We start from the raw sequence: 15,070 nt of genomic DNA on the forward strand, positions 1-15,070 counted from the left end.
CATACCCCATGATAATTTATAAAGTATATCATATATCACTGAGCCTAGATGTGATCAAAAAGAGCAAGAACTTACTGGGGTTGGCAGTTTTTGTTGCTCATGTCAAGGAATTACAAGAAAGTATTAAAGAAAGTGATGAATCAGAAACATCACACTATTAGAAAAGCCAACAGCCTCCTTAACTCCCAGAGAGCATAAATAAGACTTTTACCTTCTGCTCAAGACTATTGTTTCACAGAATATTGACAATGACGGATATGGAGTTCAAGGAAACAAACACTGCAAAATAAATGGATACAAATCAAATTAAGCCATTTAAAGAACCTGTGTAGAAAAGAACATCAAGTGATTCCCAGCAAGAGAAGGAACTAGCATCTGAACTTTATCTCAAGAAGAACTTAAATCCTGGTCTCTGGTTTTCAAGGCACTTCTTACTAACCATTATGTGTTTCTATGAATTTGTGTTAATACCACAATATCAGGGATTTTCTTTGTTCTCTGCAGGTCTCAGCACTTATAAGAGTTATTGAAATGTAATAGATGCTCAATAAATAGCTGTTGGAAGAATGAAGTAAAAAAAATTAGTGAACTGAATACAACATGAAGTAAATAAAAACGAAGATTAGGATAATGCCGGGTTCTGTATTTGGACACAGATACCCCACATTGTGGTCAAGGAGTAAAAGCTGGCTTCCTACTGATGAGGGCCCCCAAGGCCCCCTTCATGTCACTGTTGCGGAAAGTGTAGATGAAGGGGTTCAGCATGGGAGTGACCACAGTGTACATTACTGCAGCAACTGTGTCCTTCTGAGAAATGTGGGAAGATGTGGGGTTGAAATAAACTCCTATGAGTGTCCCATAGAACAGAGACACCACAGAGAGGTGAGAGCCACAGGTGGAGAAAGCCTTCCACTTGCCTTTTGTGGATGGGATCCTCATCACAGCAGCAAAGATGCGCATATAGGAGACCAGGATGCCCACAAAGGGAAAAAATACAGGCAGGCTGCCCACGGTGTTCACCATCACATAATTGAAAAACGTGTCAGAGCAGGCCAGCTTCAGCATAGTGCTGAGGTCACAGAAGAAGTTAGGAACCTGGTTGTTGGTGCAGAATGAAAGGCGGGTCAGTGATAGCGTGTGGGTTAGGGCATTCCCCAAGGCTGTAGTCCAGGATGCTGCCACCAGGAGGATACACACCTGTGGTGTCACAGATGTGGCATAGTGCAGGGGGCGACAGATGGCAGCATAACGGTCATAGGCCATGACACCCAGAAGGAAGCTTTCTATGCTGACAAACAACGCAAAAAAGAAAGTCTGTGTCAGGCACCCAGCATAAGGGATCCCTTTGTGTCCTGTGACATGGTTGACAAGCATCTTGGGGATGGTGTTGGAGGTGAAACCAATGTCCACAAAGGCCAGGTTGGCCAGGAAGAAGTACATGGGGTTATGAAGGCGAGCGTCTGTGGTGATGGCCAGGATGATGAGCAGGTTCCCCAATCCCATGACTAGGTACATGCTCAGGAAGAGTATGAACAGCAGCTGTTGTTGCTTGGGGTCCTCTGAGATACCCAGTAGGATGAATCCAGACACCAGGGTGAGGTTTTCCCCCTCTGTGGCCATCCTGTGTCAATGAGAAAGGAAGTAGACCAGCTTTCCCTGTTTTTAAGAAGACAAACCCCTGCCACACACCTGGATCTCTTTCCACTTGTTAGTTGAAATACATCATTTCTTCTGACTCTTTCTAGAAATGAGATTCTTCCATCCATTTTCTATACTATTTCCATTATTGAATGCAACATTCATTGCACTCGGTCCATCTGCAGGATAACCTTGGAGTTTGATGGACATCTCTCAAACACACTATCAACTCTACCCCCTTTATTTCTATGCCCCATGGCTTCACCTCTCCACAAGAGCAGGCTCAGCCTGCACAAAGGGTACATGGACATGCATGGGAGTTGACACCCCTAGACTTTATCTATTCCTTCAGGTAAACAAGGCTTGTAGCATGAATATCCCAACTTTATCACTCCTAAGGCATCGTGGGGCATTTCTACAGTATCTCAAGGATCATGGAGTGATTACACCTCACTTGTCCTGGGTCAGAATTGATCATCTACAACTTCACTTATACAAACATTCATAGAATCTGGAATTGTCATCGAAATACTATTTGCATCAACTACATAACCCAGCATCTGTTGTGGAGAGATTCAATGGAAGACGAAAGGACTCTAAAGTTATTTCCATCATTTAAAGACCTCTTCTTCATCCCAAACACTGTCCAGATATAGTTCTCTGTCTTTCTACAATGCTCCTCACCATTCTTTGAAAATATTGCCTGTATTTGCATTTCAAGAGCAACTGTGACATCTCATCGTTAGTGCAAGTCTAGAATAAAGCCTATGTGGGCCAAGGCATTTGCCCTGTTGATAAAATCTGGAAATGCTTGAAACGTGCTGGGAAATATGATTATAGCATTTTCAAAGAATATTTATATTAATTAGCAATAAAAACTAAAATATAAACTAAAAATTTCAACCAATTGTTGAATAGAACAATTAGTTTTGCTGTATCAATGACCTGAGACATTTTGCGAAGCATTTTGCATTCAGGCCATCGCCAATGTGGTTCTGAGAAGGACATTGCTGTGTGCTGGGGGTATGGCCTGTTTGGCTTAACATCACATTTTGAAGTTCTTTAAGTAAATATTTATGTTAATTTTTGTTGTTTTTGCATGGTGTTTTGGGGGCAATTGTGTGTGATGTTTTGATAATTATAAATTCATGTGTTAAAATAAAAAAATTAAAAATCATCAGAATGAAATGCAGCCAAGGTTAAGGAATCTTTTAATGTTTTTATTAAATATTGTGAATGGGGTTTCCCCAGTGGCGCAGCAGTTGAGCGCTGGGCTGCAAATCTGCCTGCAGCCTGTGAAGCGTTGGTTTGATCCCTGGCCTCCAGCGAGAGTCCTACATGGCCCGCAGACCTCTCTTGCCCCGCCCACTGCTACCCTCAGCAGTGTACTTGGTCAGTCTACCTGTTCTGCTCCCTGCTCTGGCTCTGGTGAATTTTCTCACCCACACACACTTCTGACTGTACCCAGTGCTTGTATAAATAAATAAATAAATCTTAAAAAAAATTGTGAATGGTTCTCTCTGAATTTGTGGAGGAATGAAGAGTAATTGATACCTATAATAATTATATAGCTGGAGCAGCTGATACTTGAAGGCCTTAGAGTAGCCTGGAGTAGGTTTTTGCTGTGCCAGTTTCACTGAATAGAAATTAAGTTTTTGAAGAAATTTTTTCAAATAAAAATACAAGGGATTCAAGTATGGAAAGCATTGTGGTATGTCTCAAAAGCTATTAATAAAACTATTTTATGACAGCACTATTCCTTTCTGGGTTTTTATTTGAAGAAAACCAAAACAATTACTCAAATATATGTGCTTTCATGTTCAATGCAGTTATTCAAGGAACAAAGGAACAACTTGTTAAGTATCTATTAGTGGATGAATAGAAATAGAAATTTTGATACATCTCTTGAAAATAAAATACACACGTATGTACACATAGGAATATGTATACAACAGAACATTATTCAGTCATAAGAAAAGGAAGCATCATCATCTATAGCATGGCTGTAATGTTAATTATAACATTAAGACATTATCCTAAGTAAAATGTTACAAGAAAGATTAATGCATTATCACTATGTGTGGCACCTAAGAGAAAACAAAAACAAACATAAAAACCAAGCTAAAAGATATAGGTTATGGACTGGTGACGGTTGGAAATGGGTGATGAGTGATTGGAAGGGATAAAAAGTGCACACACATGTAGTTATAACATGAATAGTTTCTGAGGATGTAATGTTCAGCATGGTAACTATAATTAATAATAATCTATGAAATATTTGAAAGTTGCTTAGAAATTGTATCTTAAAAGTATTCATCATGAGAAATTTTTTTAGAATATGCATGGTTTTGTATGTTTATAGCACTTATTGTGATGATTGTTTATAGTTTAAACAATATACCAACATACTGAATCATTAAGTTGTACCCCTGAATCTAATGTCAATTTAAAAAAAGAAAGGAGGGCCTCCCCTGGTGGCACAGGCAGGTGAGTGCAGTGCTGTAAAACTGTCTGCAGCCCCCGCAGTGCCAGCTGGAACCCGGCCGCCAAGGAGATACACACATGGTGGGGCAGACAGTCCTGTTTCACCCGCTGCTCCCCTCAGCAGTGTATTTCACTCAGTCTGCCTGTTCTGTTCCCTGCTCTGTCTCTGGTGAATCATCTCACCCTCCCGCACATCTGGCCTGTACCCCGGTTCTTGTATGCATGAATAAATAAATCTTTTTTTAAAAAAGGAAGGAAAAATGTGTAGTTTACATAATAAGGGATATAAATGTTGATACAAGTGCTGTCACTGAGTTGAAAATATTATACTTTAACACTTCACTTGAATGGCAATCCAGTTTTATTCAGTTTTGGCTAAATGAAGAAAATTTGTGGAATGATGTCAGCTTTAAGGCAGAAAAAGGAAATACATCATTCCTCCCCATTAAACTATAACCTATAGAACATTTAAACTCAAGTACACCTTCTCTGTTCATCATGGTAGTACCCCAGAAACACCATATGTCTGTGTATCTGAAGGTGGGTGGGTTAGGACTGCTGGATGTTGGGGAACCAGGACAGTGGAGATTCTGGGGCCACCAGACCTATCTGTAGACCAGGCTGTATGGTGGCAGGGAGAACAGAGACATAGTGAATGCCCATGCCCTTGGGTTCTCATTGAGGATGAAAGTCTCACAACAGGGGTGGGACCTGTTGAAGTTGTCTATGGTAGCGGTGCACTGAACTACAACCCCTACTTTCTTCCCTCCACCATAAGGCCATCTGGCATAAAGGACATCAGTAGCTCACCACACTGATATACAGCCAGAAACAGGAAGCTATCACAAAGGCTGGTGCACAGAACAAGACACAGCCAAGGTTTACATGGAGAAGAGTCAGTTATGTAACTCTACCAGGGTCCATCCCCACTTCCTGCCCAAACCAGGCAATGAAACAATTGCCTTCTGACCCTCCCACCTCTTATGCAAGACCCTGGTGTCAAAGAGAAACTTAAAACAAAGCAATGCCTCCACCTACTGGAATAAAAGAAAGACACCTACTTACCAAAGTATGCCAAATACACCAAGGAACACACCATCAGATAAGATGAACAATACAGCATTGTCGAATCTTAGAAAGAGAACAATAAATTTCCAGAAATAAAAGTTAAGGCACAGAATTTTCTGACCCAATAGACAGAGATGTCAAAACAGCAGTCATGAAAAAACTGAATGAACTACAAGACAACACATAAAATCAACTTAATGGAAACAAGAAGTAAATCAAGGAGCAGAAGGAGGATTTTGTACCAAAAAAAAATTGAGTCTATGAAAAAAAATCAAACATATTCGGGATATAAACAATTCAATGAATGAAAATAAGGATCATACTGAAAGCATAGGAAATAGAAACAGAAAGGGAGAAAAGAATTTAGAGAATTATCATGGAGGAATATAGAAATCTAAAATGACTCAAGTGGAAGAGGATAGAGGAATAATAATAATTAGGAATAAATGAAAGAGTTCTATGAAAACTGTCAGACACTATAGGAAAGGAAACATAAGAAAAATGTGTATCCCAAAGGTGAAATGATACAGGGGAGGGCAGAAATAATAACTAAGAACTTCTCAAACCTGGAGAAAGAAGTACCCAAACAAGTCCATGAAGCCAACACAATACCCAACTATCTGAGTGAAAAAACCCTACACCAAGACAAATGCTAGTGAAATTGCCAAAAGTCACTAATAAAAGAAAAATGTTAAAGGCTACTAGGGAAAACAAAAGCATGTAACATACAAAGTCACCTCTATCACACTACCACCACATTTCTTAGCAAAAACTCTACAGGACAGGAGAGAGTGGAATGACATATTCAAAATGCGAAAAGATAAAAGCTGCCAATTGGGAACACTCTACCCTACAAAATGAATAGTCACTTTTGATGGAGAAATTCAGCACCCCTCAGCCAAAGCCAGTGGAGTTCATCACCATAAGACAAATCTTACAAGAAATGTTGAAAAGATTTCTTTTACATGAAATGAAGAACAAAAGTACACACAGCCTTGAGTAAGAAGTTAAATGGAAAGACAGAATCAGAATGTTCAAACTATATCCCAGAGTAAGGTAAGTAATAGTTAATCATAGTAGAAAGGTTACAATGGAAAAAAAAGAACAACTATACATATTTGACAATGAAATCCCACGATTCTCATTTATTATAAGGGAAATGCAAAGCAAAACAATAATGAGAAATAACATTAGTAGAGAACCAGAAGACAAGAAACCTGGAGGATGGAGAGGATGGAGTGATGGAGAGGATGTGGAGAAATAGAAACACACACAATACTAGTGGGAATGTAACTTGGTGCTTCCAGCATTGAAAACAACATGAAGAGTCTTGCAAAAATTAATAAAACAAGTAATACAAGTATCATATGATCCTTCTGAAAACATGAATTCAAGGTGACATATATATCTCCACGTTCAATGCAGCATGATTCTTCATAGTCTAGTTATGAAAGCCACATAAGTGCTCATGGACAGAGGCGTGAATGAGAAGTTGTGGATATAATAAATTAGAGTGCTATACTAAGTGATAAAATGAAAATGAAAATCTGCCATTTGCAACAAACTGGATGGACTGTGGGGTATTGTACAGAAAGAGAAAGACATATGGAGAAAGACAAATACCATGTGATTTCACTCATATGTGGTAGATGCAAAAAATGAACATACAAATCAAAGCAAGCTTTGAGGCTATCAGAACAAACTAGTTGTTGTTATAGGAGAAAGGGGTATGGGGATATGTAACTGGATAAAAGTGGTCAATTGTATGTTTATAGATGGAAATGAGACTTTTGGTGATGAATCTAATGTAACATATTCAAGCATTGACTTACAACTGTATGGTTGAAATCTATGATGTTATAAACAAAATTCATTTCAATTAAAAAAAAAGAAATTGCAGTAATTGTTGAGAAAAATGAAAAGATATCATTCATCAGTGACACAGTAAAAAGGATTTAGATAATAAATGCTCTGGAAATTATTGTATATTGTATATTATCCACAACCAAAATACATTTTAAAATGCTGTTAAAGATAAAGTATGTTGTAAAATGCACAGAGAGAATTGAGAGAATAATATAAGAATGTATTAACACTCTAGCGGAGTGTTACAAACATTTAAGACTCTTGAGATATGAACTACTTAACAGAGATCCAAAGATAAAACTGATATGGGCAGGACAGTGCCATTTAGATCATGGACTTGCTCATGGCAAAACCCATTTACTGAAAATAAAAAATAAATCTGTGGAAGTTATGAGTCATTAAAATGTCCATGTTTATCAGTGAAGCTCCCATGGTGTCATTAAAATTGTTTTTGCACCAGAAAGGGAAAGGGAGGGGGAAGGAACCCAGGGGGGAGGAAGCAGAGAGGACTGTGAGTACAGACTGTGGGTGCTTTGGTGGTGGGTGTGGTGCAGTAACAACACCTTACTTGGGTGTTATACAAGGGGAGAGGCTGTACATCTAGAACAGAAATCACCAAATAACGATGCAAATCAGTGTGAACTCAATAAAAATGTTATCACTCAGACGTGACACTTGAGAAATCTTTCTCAAAATTTTTCATCAGCATACATCCAATAAACAAAGAGAAGCTAAATAAATGTTCTAAAGAGTGGGATTTGAAATAGTTAAACTGGAAGAGTATTTGGATCCAGAAGGACAACTTGAGGGGCTGCATCTGTGACAGCTGCTTGGAAATAGGTCAAATCTTTACAATCTCTCAAAATTGTGAAAAGAGTTGATAAGCATTTTGGAGTAAAAGTGTGCATTTCTGTTTCTTATTTTACTTTAACAAATGTAATTCTAACCAGCATATCAACCTTCTTCTGGTTTATACACAAGAAATGATTTCCTTATTCATGGCGACAAAAGTTTGATATAAAAGGATACCACAGTAAAAAGTAAGTTAAGAAAATTATGAAATAGATGTGCAAATCTTATAGAAATGCAGAAGGGTTCTATGTCACTTGAAAACCAATAAAATAAATACAAAGCCCCAGGAATGGAAGGGGGGAGCTATGTAGGGTCAACTAACAAATTTTATAAAAAGCAATTTGTTGTTTGATGAAAACAATTTAAAAAATAAGGTATTGAATCCTGTGCGTTGGTGAAAATATGTCTATGTAGTTTTATGGAATTAGTCACAATTTAGTTTAGTTGATCAAATAAATGACTGGGACAATTGCTGAGATTTAACTGCATGGAGGGGTTGAATTTGTAAAAATATAAGGGAATTATGAGAAGTAGGACTTTGCATTTAATTATAATTCTCTTAATTCACTAGCATCTGAGAACAGACACAGCACTGTCAAAATTGATAGTCATGTTAAAAGAAAATGCTGACTTTTGAGCAGCAAGAGATCTACCGATTATCCCTTGAACATCCTTCCCTCCACCCTACCTTCCTGTTTCTGCTCTCACACGCTGCTCGCCCTGGGCTCATGCTGGTCTTGGGAGTTCTTGCACTATCCGGGAAAGCTCCTGCTCAGGACCTTCCCGCCGACAATCCTACTGCTGAGAACACTCTCTGGCCCAGATGGACCCGTGGCTCTGTTTATTCTGGGCCCTAGAAGGACAAATCACTGAAGAGCAGGAGTAGCTTTTACAAAAGTAAATTAGATCTTGTCCTTCACAGGGCGCCTGCTCCCCATAACAGTAGAGTGAAATTCCACGCCCTCCTGAAGCCACTATGTAAACAGAGAGGAAGCACTCAAAAGGCAACTTGTACAACTACTCTGTGACCCAGCAATCCTTTCTCAGAGTATATTAAAAGGAAGTAAAAACAGAAGCTGCAGAAATGTCTGCATTCACCAGTTCACTGCAGCATTATTCACAATAGACAAAACATGGGAAAAGCATAAATATCCATCAGTGCAAAAATGGATAAAGAAGCTGTGAGATAATATATATGTGACATTTATTCACCCAGGAAAAAGGGGGTAACAGACTACTGTGCAGTGAGGTGAAAGAAGAAAATCCTGCCATTTGTGACCACATGGATGGAACTGAAGGGCCTAGTGCTACATGAAATAAACCAGGCAGAGGAAGACAATTGGGCAAGGTATTATATACATTGGTATATAAAAAAAACCTCAAAATTCCAAACTTCAAAGTGCATCCCTTGGTGAGGGCCTCAATTCCTGTGACTTCACCATCTTGAAGGCACCAGGACTTCTGCTACAAAATTGGTTCTACCTCAGGTCATTGTACTTGCTGATTTCTTCTGCTTCTAACACTCTCCTCAGGACTTCACCCCAGCCCTCAATAGCTACCTCACTTCCTCCTACTCCTGTAGCTCATTCCAGAGTGGCCTCTGGAAACTATTTTCTCCTTTACTTGCATCCTCTTTATCCGGGAAGGTGCTTGTCCCTGTGCCCCTGGACTGGAAATCACACGGTAATGTCACTTTATGTTCACTAGACTAAGTTCATTAACTGACCTACCAGCATGACCTACACACAGAACAAGAGGAAGGTTCACACACACCAGGGGGACTTTCTGCATTATACAAACACCACTTTGGGAAGGGACTGTAGTATCTGATAATGTGAGTGATGAGTGCTCTGTGACTCAGAAGTTCCACCACAGAGGATTTCTCTGAAAAGAACAGCGTGAGGCACATTCAAGGACATTTGCTGAGAGAAATGTTCCTGGCCTGCAGTAGGGTGAATACCCTAAATGTGACACCCACTAGGAAGCTGCAATTGTCAGAGGAATGGGAGAGACATGCAATTGCTCGTACCAACCTAGATGAATTGCAGAAGCATAAACAGAAGAATCTGAGCCCACCATCATGGAAAACCATTGGATTTACCTTGAAAAGCTAAAACTGGAAATATCATATGACCCAGCAACTCGCCCCTTGGGCATCTATCCAGAGAATCTGAAGCAATTAACTCAAAATAGCCACATGCTCCACAATGTTCAGTGGCATTATTTACAATAGTAATGACATTTAGCACCTAAATGCCCACAATCAGATGATTGGATCAATAAGTTATGGTCTGTCCACACCATGAATACTATTCAGCCATAAGGAAAGATAAAATGCAGCTACTTATAACAAGATGGAGAGAAACTGGGGGAATTATGTGCAGTAAAGCAAGTGGTAATGATAAAAACAAGTATTGGGTATTTATAGCCTACAATTCAGTAAAGTGAAAGGCTTCCAAAAACTAGAGGACTCAGTAATCACTATGAGGGCTCTGATGTTAAGAGGGGGCAGGAGGGGAAGGGACAATGGGATATAAGGGATGGAGGAAGAAATGCAAAACGTTAAAAAGAGTATTATCTCTCCTCACAGCGCTCCCATATTGTCACTCTGAAAACCAAGAAAACACTACTTTAAAGAAAAAAAAACAGAAATGAACAGAAAGAAAACAATCATTGAAATACTTGCAGAGAATATTCTATTTATACAAATTATTTAAAAAGGCAACACAATTGTATATATTGGTGGCCTCCTTGGTGGCCTAGGGGTTAAGTCTCAGTGCTCTCACCTGGAAGGCTTACCAGAGCAGCATGAATTCTACCTCCAGCCAGGGCGCTAACCCACATGGCGCAGCAGGCCTCTCCTGTCTCGCCGGCTGCTCCCCTCAGCAGCGTATTTCAGTAAATTTGCCCATTCAGCTTCCCATTCTGGTAAATCCTCTCATGCCTACACCTCTGGCCTACACCCCAGTTCTTCTACATGAAAATAAATAAATTAAATTGGAAAAAATGATATATATATAATATATATATACACATTGCTCTATTTAGTCTATAGCATAAAAGCAAAAATATGCATAAAAGGATGCTGAAGAGAGACAGAGAGAGGCAAAGTGGGAAAGACAGAGAGAGGCAAATAGGAGTGTGGGGTCGGGAGATGCACTTGGATGCTTAACTTTTTAAGTTGGGTGGTGAATAGATGCTACATTCCAGCATAAAATAGGTTTCATACTATTTTGAATGCCTGAATTATCACATGCTCACACATCACACCCCCCTACCATAAGGAAATCACAAGAGAGACAGAGCTGGATAGATGCTCAGGTAAATGATACAGTCCATCCTTATCCTCTGCAAGGTCACTGTGACCCTGTGTTCCTACCCTGAAGCTTGAGACACACCCCTGTGGGTCCCACCTCTGCTGAACTTGCTTGGTTCCCACAGACCCTGTGTCAAACCCAGCTCAGTGCCCGCCCCTGATCCTATTCTTTCTCTCTACCCAGTTTGTTACTGGCCCCATCACCCTGGCCAGAAGTGGGCAACAGCCAGTCCTCCTGCCACACTCACTGTGTCTTGATGGCTTTACCTGACACCTCTCTTCTTCTGATGCCACCTCGCCTTCTCAGGCACCACCTGATTCTCATCTTGACATTCTTAGACATCAAATCTGGTCCCTCCTCTGGTCTCTGGGGGTCCAGGATTGCTCTGCTAGTCCAACCTCCACAGTGGGGCTGCCACAGTGAAATGACCTGCCTTTTCCTTGCTCAAATCCTGCACCGACTTCCTGCTACTACTAGACAACACTTCTTACCTGTTTTGTGTACCTGATGCCTTGGCGAGGAGTTGACAAGCTTCATCTTATTTCATCTTTTAGGACTGGCAGTGCTACCTCCATTACAGGACAAAAAGCCTTGGAGAAAACAATCAACTACCAAGTATCTCCTTGTGTGTCTTGTTGCAAAGCCCTTCACACTCTGTGATGCAAGACCCAGAAGCTGCAACTGTTAGCAAGCTTATACACACAGTGTGCTTCCATTGAATTTTGATTTTATTTATTTAATTTATTTTTTATTTATATTCTTTGCATCAATGTGTATTTGCTGTAAAATTCCCACCACTATTTCACCTTGAACCATCACCATAGTCCCTTGTGCTCTTCTCTCTCCTGTTTTTGATCCTTTTTCCTCCCCCTCCCTTGCAGAATGTCTCTGTTTATGGTTGCCTGCTAGATTTGTTTATTATTATTATTATTGGTTTTTTTCTTGATCCCTCATTTGGTTCCCCTATATTCCTCCTATAAGTGAAATCATTCGATATTTTTCTTTTTCTTTCTGGCTTATTTCACTAAGCATGATTATATTTTACGAGAGCTGAGACATGGGAACTGAGTTCAGAGAGGCAAACTCATTTCCCCAAAGCCACACAGCAGGTCTGGTTGTCCATATTTGCAGCTTCCTTTCCCTGTATCTGGCCTCCCTCCCTCCCCACTGACCTGTGGAAGTAACCCCTCTGAGTGTGAGCGATGTCTTGAGGGAGGTGAGCAAGCTGTTGAGGGGAGAGCAGCCTTGACTGAGAAGGGTTTGGAGGCAGGCCTGGCTTCACAGGAGGATCCTGAGGCCCTGGCAGAGCCAATTTATCCTTTATCCCTACTCCTTGGGCTCAGTCCCTTGTGTCTTATTAGGGCTCCTGCTAATTGTCTGCTGCACAGGTTGTTCTTGCTAGCCTGCCTCTTTGGAGCAGAGGCTGGGGAATTTGTTTGGGCTTTCCCTTTGCTGCTGAACTCTGTGTACTGGGGGCCTGGTTCTTTAGGGGACCTCCCTGGTCTGCCAGGCCTGCCTGTCACAGGGTATGCTGGTACAATCTAACGCTCAGAGCAATATCCTGCTAATTTTTATATTAACTTTTAATTCGGTGATATTCATATAACATAAATCAACCATTCATGTTTAATTGTGATTTCTTATGAAGTAACAGGAATATTTTCTTCTGAGGCTACATAGGTTATAGCCATTTCAGGTATACAGTTTAATACTGTATGATCTCTACATACTTCGTTCTAATCACTTCTAAAAGCCTAGTTTCCATCACCTTAGAGTTGACCCCATCAACCTGTTTCACCCACCAGATCCTCCTTCCCTTCTGGAAATGACCCCTTTCTTGTCAAAATGTAAGAGTTTATTTTTGCTTTGTTATTTCTCATCCCTCTGCTTTGTTTCCTTGTGTTTCCTTCACATAAGGTGAAATCATATGTTGTTTTCTCTCTTTCTGAGATCTTTCACGTAGCATAATACCCTCAGTTACATCCAACTTAACACTATGCTAGTCAAGATATTTTATTTAAAGGTCTGTAGATTTCCAAGACTTGCTTTTACATTTTCATATTCCTTGCTTTTTCGTAATTTCTCCAGATCTTGAACATTTTCAAGGACTTTGAAAGCCTAGGGTTGTGGTAATGTATGAGTATCCTCAGTGTGAAAATGGGCAACACACCTGTGATGGTGCAGGGTCAACTCCAACATAGGGTTGCAGAAAAATCAATCTACAGCCCCCTCATCTCTTTTCTCACAGTTGACCTATCTCCACAAATCCCAAACTCCAAGTGCAAGGAAATGTATTTCTCCTCTGACACAATGTTCCTTACCCCCTTCTCTACCTTGCACCTTATAATTTCTTTTATTTGGTTTATTTTATGATAGTTTGATAAAGAATCCACAAGATACAATAAATGGCACACATTCACTGTTCAATTTCACTAATTTGACAGACATATACACCTAAGAAATTGTGTCTTTTGAGTAATAATTGTTTAAAATTATAATTTCCAATATAAAGTGTAATAATATAAAATTAAAATAATTTCTAAATTAATGAAGATTGGCAAGATTACTACAAAGGAAACTCCTTCTCCCAGTTTCACCAATTGTGAAATATTTTCACTTTTGTTTTGTTACTCCATTTTTCTTCTTCTATCCAGTGGTCCTCACTAAATTCCATCAGAGTCTTGGAATACGCAATTGAATAACATGACATTGTAAAAATCTTCATATGATATTGTTTCATTCAAGATCAGACATTACATTTTTTCATAAGGGTTTTATAACAAAGTAATGTCATTGTAGAATCTGCAGAGTTTTGTTTTTTTTTTTTTTTTTTTTTTTTTTTTACTGAATTGTAACCTGACACCCACAGTTTCCAAAGGCTGCATGACTTGGTGACTTTATTGAGGCTGACACCTGTGACCCCAGCAAGGTTATGTGCATGCAGGGCTGGTCTTTTGCTCTTTTTAGATCTGACTCTACCATTCTAAAATAGACTAATCAGGTTTGAACTAAATGGACCAATCAGGTTCAGGACCACTTCACTAATTAGTTATTTGCATTGAAAAATGTAAAATGAGCTGATTGGTGCTTAACAGTCCAATCAGACACTTAGGTTTGTAAAGGGTGCAGTCAGAATTGTAGGGTTGGGCACCCTGAGGGGGATATGAGGCAGAACAAGAGCCAGCTATATTCATTCTGTTTGCAAAATTCAAAGAAGAAGCATTGTGCCCCAGCCTCTGAAGAGAGAGACACACTGAGAAGCTGACTTCTGCGGGATTCACCAGACCTTTGTAGATTGCAAGGTTTAATAGACCTCCATAGAACTTTGCAGAGAATCAGCTGTTGCATTTACCTACAGCTGTGCCTCAGAAAAAGAGCACTGTAGGGCTTGGCCCAGAATTTTGAAGAGCACCTCCTGGTTCTGTTGATCCTTCACTGTTTGGTCTAGCATCTAACATCATCTTGTTGCCATTCATCTATAAACCACAGTATTTTCACTTATACATCTTAACACTTGTACCACTAAATTTGTGGTATTTTGTTACAGAAGCACTAGATAACTATACAGCAATTAATATATTCCTCTATAATAATATATGAAAAGGTAACCAAAAATAGGTTGTCATCACAAAAATGAAAAATTATTTACACTAACTTGGTAGATAAGTGGTAAAATCACATAGATTGTAAACTAGTTAGCTACAAAGTAAGATCATTTGGAAATACTATCCCTGTTATACCTTCAAAATATATCATATATCCTGAGCCTATTTCTAGAAGTGATTGCTAACAGCAAGAAACTATTGGAGTTGACTGTCCTTTGTTGCTCATCTCAAGGATTTACA

General features: G+C 39.5%; 1 protein-coding gene across 1 annotated transcript; it reads right to left on the reverse strand.

The window, feature by feature from the left end:
* Positions 1-672: 672 nt before the first annotated feature.
* On the reverse strand, positions 673-1,620 carry LOC119242169 (olfactory receptor 1361-like). Its single transcript, XM_037507936.1, has one exon. It carries the CDS (start codon positions 1,618-1,620, stop codon positions 673-675), a length of 948 nt encoding a protein of 315 aa, XP_037363833.1.
* Between the last annotated feature and the right edge of the window lie 13,450 nt (positions 1,621-15,070).

Source organism: Talpa occidentalis, unplaced genomic scaffold, assembly GCF_014898055.3.
Source record: "Talpa occidentalis isolate TD23 unplaced genomic scaffold, MPIMG_talOcc4v2.1 talOcc4.12, whole genome shotgun sequence".
Lineage (NCBI taxonomy): Eukaryota > Metazoa > Chordata > Mammalia > Eulipotyphla > Talpidae > Talpa > Talpa occidentalis.

Bases quoted from the DNA above. Each gene is read 5' to 3' on its own strand.
- LOC119242169 (XM_037507936.1), bottom strand. From the start codon at position 1,620: ATGGCCACAGAGGGGGAAAACCTCACCCTGGTGTCTGGATTCATCCTA.